General features: G+C 53.6%; 2 protein-coding genes across 6 annotated transcripts; one reads left to right on the top strand and one right to left on the bottom strand.

Annotated features, from left to right (window-relative positions):
* The first annotated feature begins 6,626 nt into the window (after window positions 1-6,626).
* Spmip8 (sperm microtubule inner protein 8) lies at window positions 6,627-12,994 on the top strand. 2 transcript variants are annotated; one of them, XM_077793402.1, is made up of 7 exons: window positions 6,627-6,849; window positions 10,240-10,301; window positions 10,571-10,745; window positions 11,163-11,233; window positions 11,377-11,510; window positions 11,841-11,873; window positions 12,964-12,994. In XM_077793402.1, the coding sequence occupies exons 1-7, from the start codon at window positions 6,627-6,629 to the stop codon at window positions 12,992-12,994; spliced, it is 729 nt and encodes a 242-aa protein (XP_077649528.1). The 2 variants fall into 2 exon arrangements, with proteins under 2 accessions (XP_077649528.1, XP_026251517.2); XM_026395732.2 differs by having other exon boundaries at window positions 11,163-11,224; window positions 11,446-11,510.
* Window positions 12,995-16,960: 3,966 nt separating this feature from the next.
* Window positions 16,961-24,526, bottom strand: Znf319 (zinc finger protein 319). Of its 4 annotated transcripts, XR_003301452.2 has the most exons (4): window positions 24,296-24,526; window positions 23,391-23,565; window positions 20,257-22,388; window positions 16,961-17,021 (listed from the first exon to the last, which is right to left on the bottom strand). XR_003301452.2 is itself a non-coding variant. In XM_026395718.2 (3 exons), the coding sequence occupies exon 3, from the start codon at window positions 22,131-22,133 to the stop codon at window positions 20,385-20,387; it is 1,749 nt and encodes a 582-aa protein (XP_026251503.1). In that variant the 5' UTR covers window positions 22,134-22,388; window positions 23,391-23,480; window positions 24,296-24,526; the 3' UTR covers window positions 18,626-20,384. The 4 variants fall into 4 exon arrangements, 3 of the variants coding, with proteins under 3 accessions (XP_026251503.1, XP_026251502.1, XP_026251504.1); XM_026395718.2 differs by lacking the exon at window positions 16,961-17,021 and having other exon boundaries at window positions 18,626-22,388; window positions 23,391-23,480; XM_026395717.2 differs by lacking the exon at window positions 16,961-17,021 and having other exon boundaries at window positions 18,626-22,388.
* Between the last annotated feature and the right edge of the window lie 268 nt (window positions 24,527-24,794).

Genomic DNA, 24,794 nt, shown 5'->3' on the forward strand with positions numbered 1-24,794 from the left:
AGTGAAGATGCCAATCATGGAACATAATGTATGCATAACTGCATAATCTCATAATAAATAAAAGTATACTTTGTGATTCACATAAGAATGGAAAATCTGTTCTGTTTAAGATAACATTAACCAATATTCATGATTTTTTTAATTTTTAAGATAAAATGCCCGATGGACCTTCTTTTTGGTTTATGGTGATTGGTATTCACACAATTCAGCCTCGGGTCCACTGTCTTCTGTGAATGAGAAGTCCATGGGACCATGAGACCGGACCCCTGCAGGATAGCCTGGCCTGGTCACCACCATGCAGGTCAGATCAACCCACCAACTCCCAGCCCTGGACGGCCCCTTCCAAGGCCAGGCTGGATGCCAGCCTGCTCAAGGCCATGTCCCTCTGTGCCAAGGACCCCAGCCCCAAGTTGGAAAGGGTAGACTCAGGCCCCAGGATCCCTGCCCCAGCGCTCAGCTCCCCAGTGCCCTTGGCCACACCACCCTGACCTCTGTCCCTGCTCTGGTCTTAGCAGCCCACCTTCTCCCATGAGAAGCTGTGGTGGGGATGGAGCTCTGGGAAAGGAGTCAGATTAGCCTCCAAACAGGTGAACTCGGGCCAGACCTGACCCCTCTTGTCTTCCGGGTCCCTGTTGGGTGGGGCACGTGGACCCAGTGATTTCCCAGATCCGGACAGCTCCAGGTCACACGTTTGGGGTCACAGATTGCACAGCAATCACAGGCAGCCCTGTGGTACTCCACACAGCGAGGTCAGTATTTTCATATGGAGCACAAACAGGTCAAAGGTCGCGACAAGATGGACCAAGCTGCATTTGCACTCAAGTCTGCCCAAGTTCAGCTGCCTGTCCTCTGCCCGACATCTGCCCCAGGGGCACTGTGGTTGCCAAGAGTTGCATCTTCTTTGGGCCTGACCTGTAGTTCCTCTCCCGGCGAGCAACGACTGACCGTGACTTGTGTGAATCTTCTAGAAATGACTAGGGAAGCTGTCTCCAAGCCCTAGGGAAGTTTTCTTCTTCCCCTAGTCACTGCCGTTTCCTCCTGGATAGGAAGGAATGTGGGCAGCCCCACCCCCACCCATCTTGCTGACTCCACTTTATGAGGGAGACGCAGGCCAGACAGGGACCTGGGAGTGGCAGCCGGGGGAACCATGGTATTGGATCACCAGCATTTTCAGTATCTTCTTGGAAGCTGGTGAAAATCCAGACTCCTAGGTCCCTCCAAACCCTCTGGGGAGGGTCCAGAAATCTGCTTTTCCCAAGCTGCCCCAAAGATCCTGACTCATGCTAAAGTCAGCCCTGCAGAGGGAGGAAGGGGTGGACAGAGAGAAGCCTTGTCTTTTTGGTCCTGATTAAATGCTTTGTTAGAAGCTGAGCATGTGGACACCCTTGGGGTCCCACCAAGCCACCACCTCATCCTGAATTACCTGCTCAGATGCCAACTGCCAGCCAGGAATCACCTTCTCGCTGCCACTGTGGACCGTGGACTGGCCTCTGAGGCCCTGGGGGATTAACTGGCGGGGGCTGGGCCGTGTGCAAAGGATTAGCAGGTGCCAAAGGGAGGGGTGAGTGGAAAAGAGATGATTGATGCCCAGGGAGCCACAGCAATCCCCGAGTGTCCAGCAGGGACCTGGGTCTAAATTGGGGACCCTATGGGTTGCCAGGGAACCTGCCCCGGTACCAGGGCCTGGCTCCCCTCATACCTTGGCCAAGCCACAGTCTGACTGGCTGCCAGAAGAATAACAGTTTGGAGTCCTGTGTGATTCTGGGAGACTCCTCAAGGTGACAGGAACTTGTCAACTCGGTCAGCAGGAGCAGGAGGTGTACCCCTGCTGCCCAGCCCCAAGGCCAGGGTTCACAGTGTTGGGTTTTTTTGCTTGTTTGTTTGTTTTTTCCTGCTGTCTTCAATAGCTTGAGCTCTTCCAGAATGACAGGGTTCCAGGACTGAGACTTTAGATCAAATCTGCATTAGTAGGGTTTCTCCAGCGAAACTGAGCCAATAGATTATGAAGGCTCCGAACTGGGGAGGCCAAAGTCAGAGGCCTCAGTCTCAGGGAGACGTGGAGGGCAGCTTGTGCAAGTCTCACAGTTCAAGGGCCCAGCAAGAGAAGACACGCCCATGCAGGGAGGAAGGACCAAAGAATTCACCCCTTCCTTCTCGTCCCTGTTCCATTCAGGACCTCGTCAATCGGATGGTGTCCCCGCACTGAGGGCCCATCTCCTCCACCTCGGTCACCCATATGCCAATCTTCTTTGAAACACCCTCACAGACACACCCAGAAGTGGGCTTCACTGACTCTCTAAGCATCCCTAGTCCAGTCCAGATGACCCCCGGAACTCACCATCCCAGGATCCGAAGACTGGTGGACCACTGGCTGCATCTGATCTGAACTGAGCTGGACCCCAGAGGGGAGACAGAGACCTGGGGCTCCAGGGCTGCAGGGAACAGGGGCCAAGGGAAGAGGGAGGGGCTCAGCCAGGAGGCAGGACCTGGGTGGCAGATGGGGGCAGGCAGGGACTTGACCAGGTGCAACGTTTGGGGATCTCTTCCTGCCCTGGGCAGTGTCCAGCCCGGGCGTGTTGATCAGGACAGACTTAGGGCCTGCCCTCCTGGAGCCTGCGTTCCAGGGGAGGAGGAAGAGAAGGACAAATTAAGAAATATTGCCAAGTATGCCAGAGCCACCAAAGAAACCAACAGGACAGAGACGTGTCATGAGGGGCCCTGGGTAGGAGGCTCCAGGAAGAAGCAGATCTGTATGAGCTGAGACATGAAAAGCAAGAAGTCTCTACCCTGAAAAGATCACATGGGCGGTGCTCCAGAGAGAGGACACTGCCGGGGGATGAGTCCCCAGGCCAGAATGAGTCTGGAGGAGCAGAAAGGGCACCAAGGGGGCAGGGAGTCCTGTGGGCACAGAGGAGTGGGGAAGGGTGGGAAGTGGGCGGGTGAGACCCCATAGGGCCTCTTGGCCACAGAAGGGTTTGGTTGATGGACCGTGGAAGTCCATGCCTGAGCTCATTGGAGCTGCTCAGCAGAACCCCTGACACTGGGTAATTAATAAACCACAGAAAGGTATGGCTCCCTGTTCCAGAGGTTGGAGGCCCATGGGGCAGCAGATTTGGTGTCTGGTAAGAGTTTGCTCCCTACAGATGGTGCCTTCCATGTAGCCCCTAAAGGAGGGGTGAGCAAGCTCTCTCTGGCCTCTTTTATGAGGGCCCCGCCCCCTTCATGAGGATGTAGCCCCCTGCCCAATCACCTCCCGGAGGCCCCACTCTCACCACTGTTGCATGGAGCTTAGGTTTCAGCATAGGGATTCTGGGGGGCTCACACATGTAGACCCTGTGGTGGTGTTGAACACAAATTGGGCAGAATATGTGTGGCTGTTGTGTAGTAGGCAGGTGCGGGAGCTGGAACTGCTGAGGAAGTCCAGCCTGAAGAGGGACAAGCTAATCTGTGACAAGGTGACCCCTGGTTTCCCCCTCCAATGTGGCTGCTTCAGGACTTCTGATAGGCAACACCCTCCCGAGGCCAGGACAAGGACAAACCCAGCGGCACAGTTCAAGGTGACCCCTGTCCTCCCCCCATAAACATGCCAGGCTGCTCCTCCGCACAGCACCTCCAACAGGACTCTGCAGGAACAGGAACTCTTCCGCCCGCCTGGGCTGGTAACTGGTCACCTGCGTAAGCAGTGATGGGGACAGACGACAGAGCTTGGACTAGGCTGGTGGCAATAAAGATAGGAGGAGGGGAAGGGAGGTGTTGGTTAAGCTCGGGCAACTGGCAACTTTTACCAAAAAATGAGAGCCTGGGTCTGGAGGTGAGGAGGAAGAGTTTGGAGGAGAAAACCACTTCAGATTCGTTAAGTGCAGTAGGTAATGAAGTGTGTGTGTGTGTGTGTGTGTGTGTAGACACCCCAATGGTCCATGTATGCAAAGTTCAAGAGGTGAATGACCTGCAAATAGACCTAATAATACCATAAAGGAAAGCAGCGGTTACACTACAAGATGGGAACAGTTGCTTCTGGATGCCTTCCATGTAGCCCCTGAAAGGAGGAGTGAGCAATGTGACCCGTGAGGCTTGTTGGACACGTGGAGCACGCCTGGGATCTCAGGGACCCCGGAGGCTGAGGCAGGAGGGTCCCAAGTTGAAGGCCAGCCTCAGCAATTTAGTGAGACCTTGTCTCAAAAGATAAAAAGAATCTGGGATGCAGTTCAGAGGTCGAATGCCCCTGGGTTCTGTCCCCAGTGCTAGGGGGAAAATGTGGGGCTTTTGAGTCTGGTTTCATTCATGTCGCTTGTTTTTGAGGTTCACCTACCTTGGAGACGTAGACTTCATTTTAGTGCCCGGAGCTTTCCAGGTATAGGCACGCCACGGTTTGCCTATCAACTCATGAATCTGCAGATACCAGGCTTAGGTCTACTTTTTGGCTATAAATTATGATGCTATGGGGGCTGGGGTTGTGGCTCAGCCGTAGAGCACTCAGGACGTGCGAGGCCCTGGGTTTGATCCTCAGCACCACATACAGATAAATAAATAAAATAAAGGTACTGTGTCCAACGACACCAAAAAATTTTATTAAAAAAATGATAAACATTGGCATGGATATACACATTCACTTCTCTTGAGACAGTCCCTAAGGGTAGAGTCTTCCATATGATCCCATCGCATTGCAAATTGATGTTTCACTTCATAAGAAAATGCTTAACTGTTTTGCAAAATAGTAGCCCATGTCTTGACCTGGGTAGGGCTTATAGGAGAGTCTCAATTTATAAGTTACTTCTGGTTAAATTATATATTGATGTACTTTCTTAATTTCTTTTTTTATAACTATAGAAGGATTAAAAAATAAATTGGGGGTCGTGGTGGTGAATGGAGTGAACTCTGGGAGTTTGAACTTGGGGATGCTGCTCTGGGGTCTCCCTGAACCATGAGGCTGGAGCAACTGTGAACCAAACTCTACACAAATCTAAGCAGGAGTCCTAGGACCCATCAGGTTCAGAACCTGGGCAGGTACATGCAAAGCATATGCAAATATATGCAAAGTAGTTCAGCTCTACCTGTTTCCCTCACCTGGGGGGGGGGGGGGTCCTGGTCCCAGAGCTTTAAGGAGCGAGGCTCAGGCACTCACAGCCTGACCTTCCTGGGAGGGAGGAAGCCTGCACCCCTGCAAGCAGCTGGGGATGGAGTATCACCTGCTAATCCCCAGCCTGCTGAGGCCACCACTCTCCCTGATCCCCACAATGACCCTGGATACTGGCCACAGCTAATCTCTACCCTGAGGCCAACGGCTGGTAGACAGCACAGTGCACCCTTCCTGAAGTTGGCAGGAAGGAGAGGGCCCTCCCAGCTCCCAGGCGCCCCTAATGCAGAGTCTAGGATGCTTGCCTATTCAGACAGGAGCCTTGAGGCCCAGAGAGAGACAGAACCTAGTCCAGGGTCACACAGCCCGGGGTGGGCTCAGCAGCCATCCTGGGTCTGCCCTGTCCCGGCTGTCTCCAGGGATCCCCAGCTCCCTCTCTGACATTTCCCAAGATGCCTGGCTTGTGCTAAAGCTGGGGAAAGCCTAACCTTCAGGAAGGCTAAAAGGAAGTGCCCCACACATAGGGACCCTGGCAGCGGGCCCTTCTCAGAGCCTGCGGTTGCCAAGGAGCAGTGTCCTCACAATCAGACTGGAGTGGGCGTTGTCTCTGCACAGAGTTTCTTTATTCTGCTGTCCACGGGCCTGGCCTGCCTCCCTTCCTCTCCTGCCCACTGAACGGTCAGAAGAGCAGCGAGTCCTTAAAGCCCTGTGCACCAGGCCTGTGCCCTGCAGATGAGGTAGTGGCTGTCAGCGGGTCAGAAGTGGGGTACCCTCTGCTCTCCTCTAAGGGCTCCACTTCCCTGCCCTTCCCCACCTCCTCGAGGCAACTTCCTATGCCGCGTCACCATGCCCTCCCTGTCCCTCCATGGCCCACCGTCCCCTCTCCTCTGGCCCACCTAGCTCCCACCTCATCTCTCACCAAGAGAAATTGAGCTAAGTCAACAAATTCTCACTAAAGTGTAAATGACTGAAAAGAGATTCTGGGAATATCTGCTATTTGGGGTGGGGACACTTGGTAGCCAGCAATGATTTTCTAGTGCATGTGTCATGTCTCTCCTCGTGTTTAAAGTGGTTCTATGTCTCTCTGTAAAATCTGGGGTAAATGCCAGATGCCTTAGACAAGGAAATTCAGGATGGGTCACCCAGAGCCATACAGCATTCTGCGTCACACTCTGAACTCACTTTCTTCACCTTTTCCTGTTCACTACTTAATTCAAACACCGCATCTTCTAGACCATTGCTTGAATGCCCCAACTCCAGCCTCCCCAGACAGACAGACAGACATACACCCTACACTGACCTCACAGCCCCCTAGAGCAGCTTGTGTGTGTATCTGCACACGTGTGCATGTGTGTGCATGAGTGTGAGTATGTGTGTTGAGTGTCCCTGCCACCACACGTGGAACTCTGAAAAATCACCTGGCACAGAGTAAGTGCTCAATAAACCCTTGACTAGTAGACAATCAGCCCAGGCTAAGGTTGTCCCCCCACGGAAGGTCGTTACCTGGCATGAGCCCGGGGAGCCTTTCATGTATACGCTTTGCTCCGCAGCTATGGCCCGCATCATCGACGTGGTGCCCTGGGACGACGGTACTGCCCACGTGTATGCATCCCCGGCCATCGTGCTCCCCATACCGCGGCAGCGCCAACCGCTGGCCGGCGTGAAGCAGCAGCTCTACCACCCGGCGCTGCCCACCCTGCGCCGCATGGACATGGACTCCGTCAAGGCCTGCCTCCCGGATGAGCACTGCCAGTCCACCACCTACTGCCGCAAAGGTCAGGCCGCCTCTCCTCCCACCAGCACTGGGCCCCCCTGGGGCCTTTGCAGAAGGGGCAGGTCGGCAAGGAAAGAAATCTTGGAGGGAAAAGTCACGCGTGGCAAATGAAAGGGTTAAAAGGGCCAGTCTCGGCTGCTCCCTGTCCAGAAACCTCCATTAAGCTCTGACCGCTGTTTCCTTATTTATAAAGTGGAAACGATGACCAGGGCCGCCTGCCTCACAGAGCTGTTGACGCTGGGAAGAGATGAGGCGGGAAAAGCACGGAGAGCCACAGCTCGCACATAATATGTGCTCAACAAACGTGATTGCTGGGTCCGTTGTGAGCGTCCTCTAAGTTTTAAGGGAACAACGTTGATTTTAGCGCCCAGTTCTGGAGGGGCTAGGTGAGGGGCTGCATCTGGTGATGCCCTTCTTGTTGGCAGAGTGTGAGGTGGGGCAGGGCATGGTGAGGGACAGAGTCTAGGTGCCCGCATGCCTCTTATGGCTCTTATTAATGAAGACAGAACTGGGCAGAGATCAGAACGATCATGCTGGTGACAAGGATGACTTCTGCCTGCCCACCCCTGTGTCGGGGAAAGGGAGAGACAGAGCCTTCACACCTCCCATGGAGGCAAGGTCAGGCGGGCCTGCAGGGGCAAAGGGCCCCCAAGGACTGAGAGGGCTTTAGGAGATAGGTCAACGGGACTGGGCGCCAGGGTGGGTGCAAGAGGAAGGGGGAGGTCCAGGTGATACGGAGGTCCCTGCTGGGGTGGCTGGTGGGTGAGGATGTCCGAGCTTACACCGAAATCTCTGGAGACCCACCCTGACCCCTGCAACCAAGATGAGAAACATCGTTGAAGGGAGCAGCGGGGGCCAGCCCCTCTGGTGAGGAAGAGCACCCACATGGGTCCCATCCAGAGGGCTCCGGCTCCCAGACTCCCACTGACTGGGCTGTGTGCAGAGAGTCCGAGAGATCACGGTTCTCCTAATTTCCTGCTTCCAAGGGAAGCCAGGAATTTCGATTTTTAGGGAAAGCCCTGATTTGGTTCTGTATTGTAAGCATATGCAGTGCTGGGGACGGACCCCAGGCCCTTGGGCATGGTGGACAGGGCTCTTCCACTGAGCTACACCCCAGCCCTAAAACTCAAAACGCTACAACAGTGAGTACATTGACACCCCCTTACAGGTGGCCACTCTTGGCTTCTGGTGTACCTTTCTGTTTACTAATGCAAACACAAACATGCATTCTATTGTCTTTGTTTGTTTGTTTGTTTTTTGAAGAGACAGGATCTCACTCTGTTGTCCAGGCTGGCTCTGAATTCCAGGGCTCCCACCATCCTCCTGCCTCAGTCTCCCAAGGAGCTGGTACAGGCATGCTCCTGTGCTTATTGTTCCCTCAATTTTTATTATGAACATTTTCAAAGTTTAAAGAATAGTACTACGAGCACTCATTACTTTCTATCTGCGTTAGTCAATGTTTTACCATATTTGAATCCCGCCCCCCCTCTACACACACACACACACACACACACACACACACACACACACAGTCTACCAAGCAGCTCCCAATGATAACAGCCTTCTACGTGACACAATATCGTTATCATACCAGGAAAGTTAATAACAATTGTATAACATTTTATAACCAGTCTACATTAAAACTTCCCTAATTACCTCCCAAAGGTGTCTTTTATAACTTAAAAAAAAAAAAACAAACAAAAAAAACCAGACAGGGGCTTCTACCTAGGAATGTGCATTGCAATTGGTTTTTATGTCTTTAGTCTTAGCATAAGACTATCTAACTGTTTTTCTTTTCTTTTTTTTTAAATTTTTTTTTAGTCATACATGGGCATAATATCTTTATTTTGTTTATTTATTTTTACGAGGTGCTGAGGATCACGCATACGAGGAGAGTGCTCTACCACTGAGCCACAACCCCAACCTGATTTCTATCTCTTTTTCATTCCCCGCTGTGATATTGACTTTTAAAAAGTTCCCAGCAGTTGTGGGACACAGTGCCTGATGGTATTTGAGCAGCTGTTCCCTCATGGTGGTCTTTACCCTGCTAATCTATTTTCTGCGGATCAGTAGCTAGACCTAGAGGCCTGATAGGCCCATGAGACAGTGCTGGCCAGAATCGTCCACAGGTGATGGGCACCATGTTTCCCCTAGAGTGGCTGCAGGAGGCAGACAGTTATCCTGCTGTTCATGCTGCTGAGTTTGATAATTTGTTTAAGATGATAACCAGAATGTGTTTTCTTCTCTGCCTCCAAGAATCTTAAACTTTAGGCTCTAAACAGGCATTTGTATACAGTAACTATTCTTTTGTACCTTGGAGGTTTTGTCCAGAGGATATCCTCAGATTTTTTCTTTTTTTTGAAAAATATTTTCTTAGTTGCTTATAGACCTCGAATGAATGAATGAATGAATGAATTTATTTATTTGTGATGCTAAGAATCAAACCCAGTGCCTCACAGATGCCAAGCAAGTGTGCTACCTCTGAGTCACAGCCCCAGCCCCTCAGATTTCTTTGAGTAGCTGCACAGTGTGGATGTAGTGTAGTTTATTGACAGTCCTTGAATTATCTCCAATCATTTGCTATTACAAACAATACTGAAACGGGTTACTCTCTTCTTACATCTGCACTTGTGCCTTTCTGGGGATAAATTCTCAGAAGTAGGACTACGGGGTCAAAAGCATTTGTTTATTTATAATTCTGATGGAAAATGCCAATTGTTCTCTGTAGGCTCCAATAAATGTATACTCCCTCTGGCAACATATGTCAAAGGCCCCATTGCACTAACTTTTTGGATTATTCCCAGTCTGAGAAGTAAAGTTGGTATCTTCGTGTAATTTGGATATGTATTCATCTTATTATAATCTTTTCATGTTTAGGGGTCATCTGTAATTCTTATATTTGTGTATGGGCTGTGTATGCTTTTTTACCCTTTTTTTTTTGGTCTTTATTTCTACTCTTTGCCTTTCGTCTGTAAAATTAGTAAAAAAATAAATTTCCATTTGCCTTTCGGCTTCTTTTCTATTTTGCTATGCAGAAGTTTGTTTTTATGTAGTCAAGGTTGTTGATTCAAAGTTGCTGATCTTTTCTTTAAGTTCTGGCTTTCTAGTTAGAATTAGGCCTTTCCTGCCCCAAATCTAGAGGAACTTGCCCACATTTTCTTCTAGTATTTCTATGGTTTCATTTTTCTTTTTTTGCACTGAAATCTTTTATCTATTTGGGAGCTTATTATATTGTAAGAGGTGAAGATAGAAGTACTAGTTTATCTTAGATGTTTAAATCCATCCAGTATTAAAAAAAAATTAATGCACAGTGTGGGCCAAACCTCTCTTGCATGAACATGGGACTGCTACTGAAGGAGAAGTCTCTTCTCCCTTTATCTTCTTTCAACAGATGAGTTTGACAATGCCCACTTCACACTCCTGGGGATCCCCAATCAACCCCTGCATTGCCTGGTGAGTGTTGTCCCTAACCCTGGGTTTGCAAAAGGCACAAGCCTGCACCCAGTCCCAAGCACCTCTAGGCTCTACTCCCTAAGCATATCCTCAGCTACCTGTTTGGGACCCCCTCCACCACCATCCAATCCAGGTCTCCAACCTCAAGCACACCCCGGGTCAGATGGGTCAAGTGTCAGCTCTGGGCTATGAGATGATCCAAGAAGACACCCCCCCCCAAGTTCCTGTATCTACTGCTGTGCTCCTGACCCCCGCCAAAACCCTAGCAGGACATGACGCCCACTGGCCAGAAGCTCTGCTGCAAGTACCGTGAGGGAAAGCTGCTGCCCATCGTACCAGGCATCAACCGGATCGACTGGCCCTCCTTCACCAGTGCCATCGAGGACTGGTCCCACTTTGTGTCCACGGCTGGGGAATTCAAGCTGCCCTGCCTGAACAACAAGGGTGAGTCTCCCAGCTGCAGATGACACCTATGGTTGGGGGAGATTGTAGGGCACTTGGGTCATTGCTGTAGCAGGGAGAGAGGACCACTGGCTGCAAGTGGGCAACCGCAGGGACAGAGTAAGGGAGCTGGGGAGCAGCTGGGACGCCTACAGCAAGCATGACAGAGGGCGGCTGAGGGACTTAGAGGCCGCGCTCATCTTGGGGAAGGAGCAAGGGGCAGGGCCAGGCCAGGGGGAGCAACCTGGCTGGGTCTGAATGCTGAGCTGGTTCTGGAACTGAGGGTGCCGGGTCCGGAGACCCACTTTTGTCCAGCGCTGGGCAGTGGAGGTGAGGCTTGCTCTGTGGGCGGGGCTTAGATGAGGAAGGGTGGGGCTTGTCGGAGCTGGCGGGGGTGTCCAAAGTGGGCTCTTTCCTCAGTGGAGAGGTTCAGCGGCTACGCCGTGCGGTATTTGAAGCCGGATGTGACCCAGAACTGGAGGGTAAGGGAGATGCTCGCTGACCGGTCCCCGGGGATCCTGATGGGTGCAGCTAAAGCAGAGGAGATGCGAGGGATAGGGAAAGTGGGGACGGGGTGGAGGGACGGAGAGCCAAGTTCTCACAGTCCCCAGGGCTCATATCTCCAGTAGGGAACGCTGTGGGGGCTGGGTGGGTGCCCGAGGTCCCCGGTTTACCAGCGCCCCATCCCTGTGGCCCGCCCCAGTACTGCCTCAACCAGAACCCCAGTCTAGACCGCTACGGACAGAAGCCCCTGCCTTTCGACTCCCTGTAAGTGATGCTACGAACCCCGGGACCTCCACCCGGAGGAGGGAGGGTGGGATCTCAGCCCCTTTCCTAGTACACACAAGGGCCCAATGGCGCTTGAAACTGTGAGACCTGGGAGGTATTAAGTGGTTCGAATACAGCACACGAAAATCGTAATTTCAAAATGAATAAATATTGAATTCGTACCAAACGGAGCACCTTGTCATCCCCGGCAGCTTCACTCTTTTGGAGTGGAGGCGTTAAGCGGGACGAAGGGCGACGTGATTATTTCGGTTTGCTGGCGGGGAGCGGGGCCCCCTGCACCCGGGGCTCACCCTCCGCGTCCTTTCTCAGGAACACGTTCCGGCGCTTCGGCTCCAAATACAGGTAGGGGACTGGCCACGCCCCTGCCCGCAGCCGGCCACGCCCAGGTCGGCAGCTAGGGCCGCGGGGGCCAGGGCCGGGAGGTTTCCGCCCACGTCCAGATCCCCCAGCCCTCCACCCTCTGGGCCCAGCGGAGGAGGGGCTAGCTGCTGGGCTCCCTAGAGATCCGAACCTGGCCAAAGCTCAGCTCCCTGGGGACTGGGGTGGGCGTGGAAAGGAGCTCAGACGCTGTCAGGATTGGCCCAGAAGAGGCCGGAAAGAGGAGGGCATTACCTGGGAGGACTGAACGGAAAGAAAGGGCCAAGAATCTACCTTCTAGGATGCGGGCAAGTGGGAAGGGAGGGTGCTTCACCCCTTGAGACTCAGAGATGGGAATGAGAACGGGAGTGCTGCTGCGAGCTGTTCTAGCATCTCCAGGATATGGCTGTCTCCAGCCTTGCTTTGTGCACTTCAGCAATATCAGGCTCTTTGGTGTGCCCAAATCCACCGGCGCGACCAAAACCTCTTCCAAAGCTTTTCTTGTCCTGTATCAGAGCCTAGATGGGCCTTCCTCCCCTGTCTGGAAAAGCCTTCCTCACTCTTTGAAGGCCACCCTGGTTGTTCCACCCCCACCTGGAAGTCTTTCCTGAGCCTCTGCCTCTCCCACCAGCTCACACTCCCTCCATTTGGTCATCGCCTGGGCATCCCTACCCCTTAGCACCCAGTGGGCTGCATTCGTTATTGATGGAAAGTTGCCCACCCCCTCCCCCTGCACCCACAGGGGGAAGCGTTCTGCTCTTACCACTGTATGATGCCTAACGGAGTAGGTTTGTTAAATGACTGAAAAATTAGGGAAGCAGTACATATTTGAGGGTCTTGGGAGATAAAAATGAGGTGAGGGAGGCAAATTTGAAAACCAAGAAAAATCAAAAATAAATTAAAGGAAATAGGGAGCTATTAAAAGCTCTTGGGCCACACAGAGGCTGGGGGAAAACTGTCTTCAGAGACTTGAGGGTAGGGAGGTGGGTTTTGGGGAAAGGCCTGGAGGAAAACCGACCGATTTTTCTTGAGAACACCCTGGAGACCTCCACTTCATCCCTGTTTCTCTCCACAGCCGCGTCAACTACCTGACTCCCTGGCATTAATCTATGAAAAGGAGGCCAACCCCCAGACTGCTGAAATGTGCCACCTCAGGTCCCCCAGTGGGACAGAGGGCAAATGGTGGCACCACTCATCTCCCCAGAAGTTCAGCCTGGCTAGAAATAAATTTAATGCTCACTAAATGCATGTGTGTGTGTGAGTATGTGTGTGTGTGTGTGAGTGTCTGGGAGGGGGTTGTTACAGAGGCTGGGAAAGGGTCAGGACCACAGGATGACCACATCTTACCTTTACCTTCCTGTCCCCTGCCGACTCCTGTAGGACCACTGGGAAACTGGAGTGGGATGTTTGGTGACCTTGGGTAAGAATGTCAAGGTCTAAGCCTCCAGCCCATTCAGGCAGGCCTGGGAATTTCCTCATGCACCTGTTCCTTGCTCGTAGCCCTACACCCAAGCCCCTTCACCTTAGATCCTGAATTTGAGTCATAAGGAGAAAGGGAGGGTGTTAGAGATTTGTTGGTGCCTCTTTCTGAAGCGCTCAGAATGGTCCAAAAACGAGGAGCTAAAAAATTCTTCTTGAGCCCCTGGTCTTGCATGCAATAGGTACTCAGCAAATGTCAGTGGATAAAGGAGGAGAGGATGTGAACCAGGGATTCCTAACCTTGTGGGCACTGGCTTTCCTGAGAATCAGATGAAAAGAATGAACCTTCCCATGGAAAATAAGCACTCAAGTGCACACAGAATTTTGTGCTTGATTTTAGAGGGTGTGTGGATCCCTGAAGTCCCTGAGCCCAGGACCAGAAGAGAGTTCCTAAGATTGGTGGCTATTTGCCCCATTCTGGGCCTGATACTGCTGTCTGTCCACAGGTAGGGTGGAATGGGGTTGGTGACGTGTCTGGAAGGTCCAGGCACTAGCTTGTGAGCTGCCCTGACTCCTGAGCCAGGCTGAGGAGCTGCTTCCCTAGCCCCTTGGAGCAGGGTGACCTTGTACTTGGGCCACAACATCATACCTTCCTTTTACAGAAGGGGCTTAGGGTTTGGAGGTTGCTGGGCAGGGAGGGCTAGTCCTACCTCCTTGTGGGTAGAATAAACAACTTTTTACTTAGATGATGTTTATTGTGTCTTGGGGAGCAAGGACTGTCCTCATCTCAGGCACCTCATCCAGGTTTATATTCCATGTTCTGTTGCTTCACAGGAAATGGATGCCATAGGCCTCGCCAGCCTCCCAGAGCCTGCCTCTACTTTAGGGAATCCCTGGGTGCCAGGAAGCCCCCCATACACTGGTATGGTGAGCGGTTCAGAAAGAGGCACCAACAAATCTCTATCACATTATCATTGGGACTAGTTTTTTCTCTGGGCCTCACAAGCACCCTAGTGAGTGAGTTGAACCAATGCTGCCTATTTCCCAGATAGAAAAAGAGAGGCCCAGATCAAGCAGGTAGTCGGCCAAACCCAGAACCTAAGTCTCATGTCCCAGCACTTGGCACAGTGTCCACATATGGTTTGTGCTCAACTTTTGTAGGAAGAAATTCTTTCCCAGATCGTGATCTTTCTGCTTAACTTTGGGTAATAAATAAGAAGATGGGTTGCATGTGGTTTGATCTGCAGAATCTGCCTTTTAGAACTGAGGCTGATTTTAATTTCTTTCAGGCGTGGAAGTGACAGTCATTGCCCTCACACTGAGATGAGGGACCATGGTGCCATCTTTCTATGCTAAAGTGTAGGCTCTGCTGACAACAGAGCAGGAGACTGGAGCCTGGGCAGGAACAGACAGGAAATTGTACAGACATCACAGAGCCTCTTCTTCCTCAGGGGCCTGCTGAAGATGTACCCAGCCTCCTGCCACTCATCCAGAAGTCCTTTCCTACAAGCTCAGAGGACAGTACATGCTGACTTCTACCTTGGGAATCCATTCACAGAGCCCGCTGGGGTTCCGGGGCCACCCAGCACCAGAATCCCCTCCAAATGCCAGAGAAAAGATGGATTTGCCCAAGGCTCACAACAGAGACACTAGAGTCTTGGGTGACAAGGGACACTAGTCAGCTCTAGGGAGCATGCTGAAACATATAAAAGGGAATCAAGTGACTGGGTTTTATTCCTGGCCCCACCTCCTGGTGAGCAAGTCCATCTCAAAATGAGGCCCAGCATATGTCTATGGCCTTTGCCTGGGCCAGCTCTGTGCTGGGTGCTGGGGTGGCACAGACAAGATGCCATCTCTGCCTCTGGATGCTTCTCATCCAACGGGAGAAACCAATGGGCCCAGCTGGTGCAAACCAGAACCATGTTCCTCCAGCCCAGGATGCCATGGACAGTAACCCAGCCCAGAAACTTGATTACAGGTTCTTGCCCACCGGTTGTACACTTAATCCTGATTTCATAAACATAAGAAAAAGCGTGCCTAAGAATAATGGAACTAGAGAGTAGAAAAGCATAAACACCTGATTAAGTGTCCACTTCCTATTCTCAAGTGGAAGGCAATACAGTGAGGGCTTTGCAGGCCCCGTTCAACAGTTGATGAAATGGACTTGGAGAGGTTAAGTGACTGGCACGAGATCACACAGGTGGTGACTGGCAGAGAAGGGAATTGAAGCCAGCCTGTCTGGTCCCCCGCCTGTGGTCACCACATTCCACTGCTTTCTTGCTGAGAGGGAAGCCAAGAGTGGGCAGGAAGTCAGAGGGGGCTTCCTGGGGCTGGGACATCTGACTAGAGTTTAGAAGGAGGACGGGATGTCTCATCAGAAAGCTCTCTGAAGCTGGGCATGGTAGTGCCCCTAATGTCCTATTGGGAGCTATTTGGGAGGCTGAAGCAGGAAAATCACTGGACCCAGTGATTGATCCCAGGACCAATCTGTCTCCAAAAGAAAACAAAAAAAATCAGAAAGCAAGCAAGCTAGCTCTGGGTGGCTGCTGATGGCCACTATCTCCCATCCTCCTCCTCTTCTTAGCCTCTGGGGTTCCTTGTTCTTCATAAAGCGGATCATATCAGAAAATCAGAAGTTTTCATTACAGACAAAATCTTGAGGAGAGTCCAGCCACCCTGACCTGGCCTCAAGGCCTTCCAGGCCTGACCCCAATTCAATACCCTGATCCTTTTATACCAAAATAAACCCCACCTGCCTCCTCACCGTCCCAAACACCCAGGCTCTGTATGCCTCCAAAACTTGGTTCACAAGTATCCTTCCACAAGAAACGCTTTCCCCACCTCTTCCTACCCAAAGCTCACACTTTCTTTCTGACTAGTCAACCTTCCCCAAGTCCATGAAAACAAACACTGCAGCTGTTCAGGGGACTCACTCATGCCCTCTGGCCCACAGTGGACTTGCCTGCCTCTTATCTTTATAACCGGGGCTGAGGGATTAGGGCTTGGAGTCACCCAGAGCCAAAACACTGATCTGGATTAAGTGAAATAACTACAACAAAGTAACAGTGGTGTTTAATACAAAATAACAGGTACAACACACATCACAGTCCAGGGCTGGGGCTGGCTCTGGGACAGGTTTAGGAACTAGATGAGGATTCCAGCTGAGGGTAGGATGGAATGAGGGTTGGGGGGACTTTTGCATAGCATATTTTATACTAGATATTTTTTGGTACCAGGGATTAAACCCAGGGGTGCTTAACCACTAAGCCACATCCCCAGCCCCTTTTTATGTTATATTTTCAGACAGGGTCTTAATAAGTTGCTTAGGGCCTTGCGAAGTTGCTGAGGCTGGCTTTGAACTCAAGATCCTGCTGCCTCAGCCTCCGGAGCCATTGGGATTACAGGTGTGTGCCACCACACCCAGCAATTTTGACATTTTTTGATCCTACTTTTTGATTCATGAAAACGCCAAACCCTCTCATCTGAAGTTCTTGCTTAGTGCCCTGTTGCACCCTCTGGCAAATAGCGGGTGCTCAGTAATGCTTGTGGATGAACAAACGAAGGAGTGTAGACCGAGGGAGGGGATGGAGTAGTTTAGTGAAGATGAAGACTCCACAGCCCCCCCCCCCCCACTTCTTTGCAGGATATTCTGGCTGGAATCTTTGTAGGTTTGAGAAAATCAATAGCAGCCAAGGCTCTTCCTGGAGGCGTGACCTTCAAGGAACAAAGAAACCACTTGCTTAAGGGTTGAATGCGGAGCTTGTCACCAGAGTCTGACCAGGAGGCCTTGGGCGAATTTCTGTGGCCTGAGCAGCCCATGGTCTCACCTGAGGCCTGCTCTGGAGGAAGACAGAGGGGTAGTGGGATGGGAATGGAGACCAAGAGATAACCTGTATGTCAGTGCCCAGAGGTGCAGGCTGTCTATGGAGTCGCTGCCTCTGCACAAATGGGAAGGTGGAGCCTAGTAACTGCAATCCCTCAGGCAGCTGAGCAGGCTGGGAGGCTGGCACCCCTGGCCTGCTGGTGAAGAGCTGTCCTGCTCCTTTGGCCAGACAGGGCAGCAGGACCAGTCCTGGCCATTGTTCCCAGCTTCCTGGCCAGCTGAAGCCAGAGTCCCAGGCATCAGTGACCAGAGCTAGAAGCTTCAGTTGTTCAGGGCCTCGGTTTCTGTCATTCACCAGTGTGCAGGAACCAGGTTCATGTGACAGTACCCCCAATTCCAGGCCACTTGCATCATTGTGTGGCTTTGAATAACCCATTGGCCTGCATAAAGGGAATATTCAGGCCCATCCTGCTCCCCAGGTAGATGGGTTTTGCTTAAGGTCACACAGCTAGAAAGTAAGCTGCGACTCGAGCCTGGTACAGACACAAACGGCAGTGGTCATCCCCTTGCTGAGAGATAGAGGCAGCAAGAAGGAATCCCACAGCTTCTTAAGGGTGGGGTGTGCCCCGGGCCACATGGAATAAGAACAGAGGATCCGGGTCACATCCAAGGCCCCAGCCTTTCACTAAGCTTCCTATTAAGCTTCCAGACTTTTAATCCTTTTAAGTATAGGTAGCTCCTCCTTTTAACTTCTACACTTACCTTCTACCCAGGGCAGGGTACCCTTGCTAGCTTTCTCCCCGCCTCTGCCCAGCCCCATCTTTGCCTCTGAGAAATGGAAAGAGCCTGAGCTGCAGCTGAGCCATTGGTGTGTGTGTGTGTGGGGGTGGACTATAGGGAAAGGCGTGCAGACCCTGAGGTAGAGGGCTGCTGGGCTGGGCATGCAGAGGGGGCATAATGGTACAGGGTGAATGTCCATGGGGTGGGGTCAGGCCCTCTGAGGTGGGCCTGGCTGGCAGGGTCTCCTGCTCCAGGGAGGGGCTGGACAAGCTCTCTTGCTTACCAGGCCCAGACCCCAGCTTCTGGCCTTCCATGAGCTGCACTGATCCCTCATGGCCCAGCTCCCTCCTCCAGGGCTATAGTTTTAATCCAAGGTCAAAGGGGAAAGGTCCATTCCCCAGGGACTCAGGTGTCCTGCAGCTGATACTGTCAGGACCTTGGCAGCTTACCCACCTGGGCCTCACCGAGACTCCATTTCTTTTTCACAACAGTCAAGCAAGGCAAAGGTTAACCTCCTTTTTTTTTTTTTTAATAGACTAGGTAACTTCAAAGAGGTTAAGTGACTTGCCCAAGGCCACAGCCACACAGTCAGAACATTCAAAGCTCAGGATTCAAACCCAGCCCTGTGTCCCAGATCCCAACCTGACACTCTGGCCCGCATGCCTTTCTCTGTCTCTCCATGTCCCATCATTTCCCTGTGGAAAAATGACCAGAACAAACAGAGCTTTGGTCTGTGACAGTCGATGTCTTTACTTCTAAAGCATACATTGGGTTCACTATATATTAACATCAAAAGTGGCTACCTAAAATGGAGTCATCCTTTTTAAAAATCCAGATTTTCACATTTATATATAAGATTGAAAATGACATGAAATTAAACTATACAATGTTATGAATAGTATAACAAACTGCTTTTAGAAAGCAAAGTGAAAAGAAAAAAAATAGCGGTTGGGACTGTTGTAAGCCTGGGTTCTGGTCTTTTGAGGCATTGTGACTGAGAGCCAGCACCGAGGGGAAGGACCAGCCCCTCTCTGCGGGCACAGGAGGGAACCCAGTCAGACAGAGGAGGCAGATGTGGCTGTTCAGACTTCAGAAGGTAAGAGAGAGGCAAGGTGGTGTCTTCCTGCACCTCTGGGCCCTTGGTGTGTGCACTGATCAGTCTTCTTTCAAGACCCACACCAGAGAGAGGTGGGGCTGGAAGAGGGCAGGGGGCAAAGCTGGGTTCAAAATGGTTATTTTGGTAACAAAGGGCCTCTGGGCCCCTTAGCAGGCCCTGGCCACCAGCAACCAGGCTGACCCCATCCTCCTGCCAGGCACACTGCCTGCTGGGTTCCCAAACCCACTGTTTCCTCCTGCTCCCTATGCCCTGGGCACTTTCTGCTCCAAGAGCCCTGAGGGCAGCCAGAGACCTGGGGTACTCTAGGAGGACCCACAGGAGAATACTGCAGTTTTCTAAGTAGCTGGATATTATCCAGGGCATTTTGACAATATAAAATCCCTAGGTTCAGGCCAGCAGCCAAAACAATGGAGGGATGGCACTCCCATTGACTAGGAGCGCACTGTGAAGTCAGAGGTCATCCCCCCTGGGTATCCGGACCTGGTCTTGGCCCTGAGGCAGGGCTGGGGCAAGCACACTGGGGCTATGCCCCTGAGCCCTGAACATTTTGGTTCTCACAATTTGAGAAGAGGATACTTGTTTCCATCTGCTAGGGGATCATGAACCTCACCCTACTTCCTCCTACAATCCCCTTCGCCCTACATTCCTCTCCCCCATCAGCAGTTCCATCTGGCTAAGGATACACTCCCCACCACCAATAGGAACCACACTGCAAGTTGGGAGGGGGCTTTCAAAACCACAGGACTAGCCCTCAATGGGCCAATCCTCCTCTCCCCCTTCCTAGCCATGCCCATTACTTTCCAGACAGAGCTTCCCAAAGACAACTTGACTGTCAGAAACCCGAGGGACACATCACCCCAGTCTGGGGCAGGCAGAAGGCTGAGGCTCAGTCTATCCTGATCCCCAGAACTAGGTCACAAACAGCAACTTGAGGGGATGCCTTATACCCAGCCCACCTCTGAGGTCCGGAACCTACCATGACCATACTCCTTCCAAACCCATCTTGTGGCCTGAAAGATTTGGAAAGATTGGGTTGGTAGACCCCCCCAACCCTGGGACAGAGAGAGAGCATGTGACTGCCAGTGGAATTTCAGTCCTCCGGAGATGAGGGAAACTACTGCCCTCAGAAAGCAAACCCTGCAATGGGAAAGAGGTTTATGGAGTCAGGACTGGCCACAGATCTGGCTCCCCAGGGCCAGGCTGGTGACAGGAGTGCTGAGTACACTCACCCTCCACTGGCCCAGTACTGTTTGTCCTCACTCCTGGAGCCTAAGAAGATGGAGCTGGGTGGGGGGTTGGTGGGCTGCAGCTATAAGGAGGTGAGGCTGGGCTGGGCCCTAGGAGCCATCGCCTGGCCTCAGGGTAGGCAGGCGGCCACCTGGTAGGCGCCCTCGGCAGCTGCAGCGGCAGCACTGTGCTGTGCGCTGTGCTCCTGCAGCAGGGCCACGTCCAGGAAGCGCTCGCCACACCACACGCACTTGAACTGCTGCTCTCGGGCGTGGACACCCTGGTGCTTGTTAAGATGCTCGCGCTGCTTGAAGGCCTTGTCGCAGTTGGGGCACTTGTAGGGCTTCTCGCCCGTGTGCACCCGCCGGTGCCGCTGCAGGTCTGACGCGTATTTGAAGCGCTTCTCACAGTCTGGGCATTTCAGCGGCTTCTCTCGGGCTGGGTCGCAGCGGTGCTGCACAAATTCGGAGGAGGAGAAGAATCGGCGCTCACACAGGGTGCAGCGCAGGGGCTTCTCGGCCGCGGTGCAGTGCGCCAGCTGGTGCTTCTGCAGGGCCGATGCCCTCTTGTAGGCTTTGTTGCACACCGGGCACTTGAAGGGCCGCTCGGCTGCGCCGGGCAGGCACTTGTGCCGTAGCAGCTCTGCCGACTGGTCGAAGCCCTTCTGGCACATGGGACACTTGAAGAGAGTCTCGAGGGTGTGCACGTGCTGGTGGTAGAGCAGATGGCTGGGCTGCCCGAAGCCCTTCTCGCACAGCCCGCACTTGAAGGGCTCCTCCGTCTTGTGTGTACGCCGGTGCCGCATCAGCGCATACTGCTGCTTGAAGCCCATGGGGCACAGGTCGCACTTGAAGGGGCGCTCGGCACTGTGTGTGCGCTCGTGCTGCCTCAAGTCTGAGGGCCGCTTGAAGGCCTTCTGGCACTCGCCGCAGCGGAAGGGCCGCTCGCCACTTGGAGTGCAGGGGTGCTGCAGCAGCTCCGAGGACTCCTTGAAGTGCAGCTCGCACACATTACAGCGGAACAGGTGGTGCTCGCCGGAGTGCGCGTACATGTGGCGCACCAGGTGAGAGCGGTGCTTGAAGGTCTTCTCGCAGACCGCGCACTTGTAGGGCCGCTCGGAGCTGTGCGTGCGCTTGTGGTGCACCAGGTGGGACGACTGGCTGAAACTCTTGTCACACAGCGTGCACTTGTACGGCTTCTCACCTGTGTGGATCCGCTCATGCCTGGAGAGCTCCGACAGGTGCTTGAAGGGCTTCTGGCAGATGGGACAGCTGTAGGGTTTATCAACCTGTTCCGCAGGGGCGACAGTAGGAGGCGGGGCAGCTGGCGGAAGTGATGGGGCAGCAGCAGTGGCAGGCTCTGTGGCCTCGGCTGGCTTATAGGTCTTCTCACAGATAGAACACTTCACGAGGCCACTGTGCGCGCTGTGGTGCTGCGCCAGCGAGGTGAGCAGGGAAAAGCCCATCTTGCACACTCCGCAGACGAAAGGCTTCTGCTCGGCCTGCACGCACTGGTGCTCCAGCAGGTCAGTGGCCTGGTGGAAGATCTTGAGACACTGCGTGCACTGGAATGAGCGATCGTGGCCCGCCAGGCACTGGTGTTCATGAGGGCTAGTCAGGTGTGCCAGGTCGTGACCACACACACCGCATTTGGGTCCTGGCTCCCCGGCTGCCTGCAGGGGTGCATGTTGTGGAGGCTGCAGGCCCGTGTCTGGCTGCAGGAGGATGCCATAGACCGCACAGCCCAGGGGGTTCTCAGCAGTACCAGGGGGCAGCGCATGCTCTGCCAGGGCCGGTGGGGGCTCGGCATGGTGCTGAGGTTGGGGTGGCTGGGGCTGCTGCGGCTGTGTCTGAGGCGGCTGCTGCCAGCTTTCCGACATGCTTGGGAAGATGAAACAGGGTTTGGAGATTAATGGCTTCAGTTTCCCGCTTAAGGTGACCCAACTCAGAGAGAGAAGTTGCCCAATCTCAAGGATGGACAAGGACCTCAGACAAGGCACGGAGGAGGACTGGTCAGACGGCCCTAGTCATCAAGTGAGGAGACAGAATACAAGGCTGCGTCTACAGGGCAGGGGGTGCTTCAAGACAGGGTCCCAACACTGCCAGGGAAACTCTGCCTTCCACAGTGAGCAGTTCTGTGGGGAAGAGAAAAACCGTGAGCTTGAGCAGAAACAAGCAGCCCTTCCCCATCCTCTCCCTGTTCCGCCTGCACTTGCCCCTGGACATAAACCACATCTGGGAAGAGAGACACTCAGGACTGGGAGATGTTCCTTTCACTTGCCACCAAAGTAGACACTCAGGACTGGGAGATGTTCCCTTCATTTGCCACCAAAGTAGTCTGCGGGAGGTTCAGCTCCTCTAGGCAAAGGGTTTGGCAGCTGCCTCTACTCTACCCATGCCTGAACCAGGGCATCCTAGCCTACATGAGTTTCCTCAGCTTCCTGCCAATTCTCTTCAGTCAGGTGTCTTCAGGTGAGAACCTGGGGTGATCTGTTCACAAAACAGAGGCCTCCCTAAGGCCTACAAGCCTGTTCCCATTGCTACCCTGAGTCTTGACCCAGGACCCCACTGCTCAAAGGAGCAGTCTATTGACCTAAAAAGGCCACACCTCCCAGGTTTGAGAGCCCAATGGCAAAAGGCCTCTGGCAGACAACATTAGAAAAACTACATAGAACCAAGGACCACCTCAAAAACCCTCTCCTGTGTGGCACTGGCTCACACCCTTCCTCACCTATCCCCAAGCCCTCCACTCTGGCTACATACCTATCCTCTTGCCACATAATAGGATGGATGGCCTGGCAGAGACCTAAACCCACAGATGATAGGAGCTAGGTTCCCAGAGCCACCCAGTCTCATTGTCCACAGAGCAGAATGTCTTTACTTTAGCCATCTTTCAGAAAACCAAAACCAAAAAAAAAAAAAAAAAAGTTCTAAATCCTCTGAATCTCTCTGGCTGGCTATCAATGCCTGCAGAAAAATGTGAGAAACTGCACTGGTCTGTCTCAGCCATGTAACAACAGAGCATCTCTCTCCATCTCCCTTCTGGAGACAACCTGTTACCTTGCTCCAGGGCTATAATATTCTGGGTAATCAATGCAAGGTAAAGCCCACCCGGCCTAGGCAAATCTCTAACTCACCACTTTGTGGCAGCATATGATAATGCCAGAGAGCGGGAGGAATTTTTAGAGTCAAAGGAACCCACTTTCAGGTTTCCAGCTCATCGGCCTCTGAAGTTGAAAAGTTTGTAAGTTTTCTCCTGAGAGAAGGAAGGGTAAAGTATGTCTTCATAGGCCAGCCTGACTTCTAACTGTTCTGTCGACAAAATATAAGAGTGAAGCTAAAAGCTGTCATCCTCAGCATCTTCTGGGAAGGGAGAAAGGAAAGGGGCTGCTGCTCTTGGTGGAGGCAGCAGGTTGCATGAACAAGCAGGTACCACTTGGTAATCTAAGCAGGCAGAGGAGAAAGGTGGCTGCTCTGAGCACATTCGAGGTCTGGCTGCATCAATCCAACTGTGTTGTGGTTGTTTCTTTTTCTGGCATAAATGGCTGCCAGAGCCAGAGGCCCCTGGGGCGCAATCCCACTGCCCACCCTGATCCTCCTCCCGGAAGGTGCAGCCAGGAAACCTATCTAATCACTCCACAAAAGGAAGGAGAGATGAGGGGAATGGAGGGGAGGCAAAGGGAGGCCCCCACCTGCGCCCCACCCCAGTTCTTCCTCCTCCCTTGGAAAAGGAATGAAAGCCGATCACCTCCCACCGGGCCCTACCCGCCGGCCCAGCTGGGCTGCCTCCTGTCAGCCCTCGCCTGGAGGGCCGAGCCCCTGCCGCCCGAGAGCGGGTGCCTGGGCCCCAGGAAGGCCCCAGGGACGCAGGCCCGGCCCGGGAAGCGGCTGTGCTTGGAGGCCCGGCCTGGGCCGCCCAGGAACTCAGGAGGCCGCCGGGTCGGGTCGGAGGGGCGGGGGGGGCGGCCGGGCCGACTGGGGAACGGGTGCGGCGGGAGCGGGAGTGGCCCCCAGACGCAGCCCCGGGCGCCCAGCCGCTCACCTGCTCCAGGCCGCCCGCGGAGCCAGGCGCGGGGCAAGCGGCGACCAGCTGCTCTCTCTGCCGCCCCTTTATTCCAGCTCCATCAGCGGCGGCGCGGCCTACGCGCGCTGCCAATCCCCGGCCTAGCGTAGAGGTGGCGGCCGGCCCGGGGGCGGGGAGCCGGCTTGCGGCGACCGGAACGGAGGAAGCGACGCGCGCGTCCAGGCTAGCGGGGCCGGGGCGGAGGAGCGCCGGGAGGGCGGGCGGGCGGACGGACCGATGGCCTTGCTGAGACAGGCGGACGAGCGGGCGGCGCGGGGGCAGGGAGGCGGGGCTGGGGGAGGAGCGGTAGCCGGGGCGGCGGCGGCGGCTGCTGCGGGAGGAGCGGGCGGCACGGAGCGAGGCCGCCCCCTGCCGGGGACCCCGCGGCCTGGCCGGGTCGGACACGCCTGGTGCGCCAGACTGTGCCTACCGAGGCCCGGCCGGCGCGCTTCGGCTGACCAAGGGAGGGCGCTCAGTT

This window comes from Urocitellus parryii, chromosome 15 (genome assembly GCF_045843805.1).
Source record: "Urocitellus parryii isolate mUroPar1 chromosome 15, mUroPar1.hap1, whole genome shotgun sequence".
Lineage (NCBI taxonomy): Eukaryota > Metazoa > Chordata > Mammalia > Rodentia > Sciuridae > Urocitellus > Urocitellus parryii.

Coding starts and splice junctions, on each gene's coding strand:
- Spmip8 (XM_077793402.1), top strand. CDS start 6,627: ATGGCCCGCATCATCGACGTGGTGCCCTGGGACGACGGTACTGCCCAC. Junction 10,302..10,570: donor ATCAACCCCTGCATTGCCTG/GTGAGTGTTGTC, acceptor AAACCCTAGCAG/GACATGACGCCCACTGGCCA. Junction 11,874..12,963: donor CGCTTCGGCTCCAAATACAG/GTAGGGGACTGG, acceptor TTCTCTCCACAG/CCGCGTCAACTACCTGACTC.
- Znf319 (XM_026395719.2), bottom strand. CDS start 22,133: ATGTCGGAAAGCTGGCAGCAGCCGCCTCAGACACAGCCGCAGCAGCCC.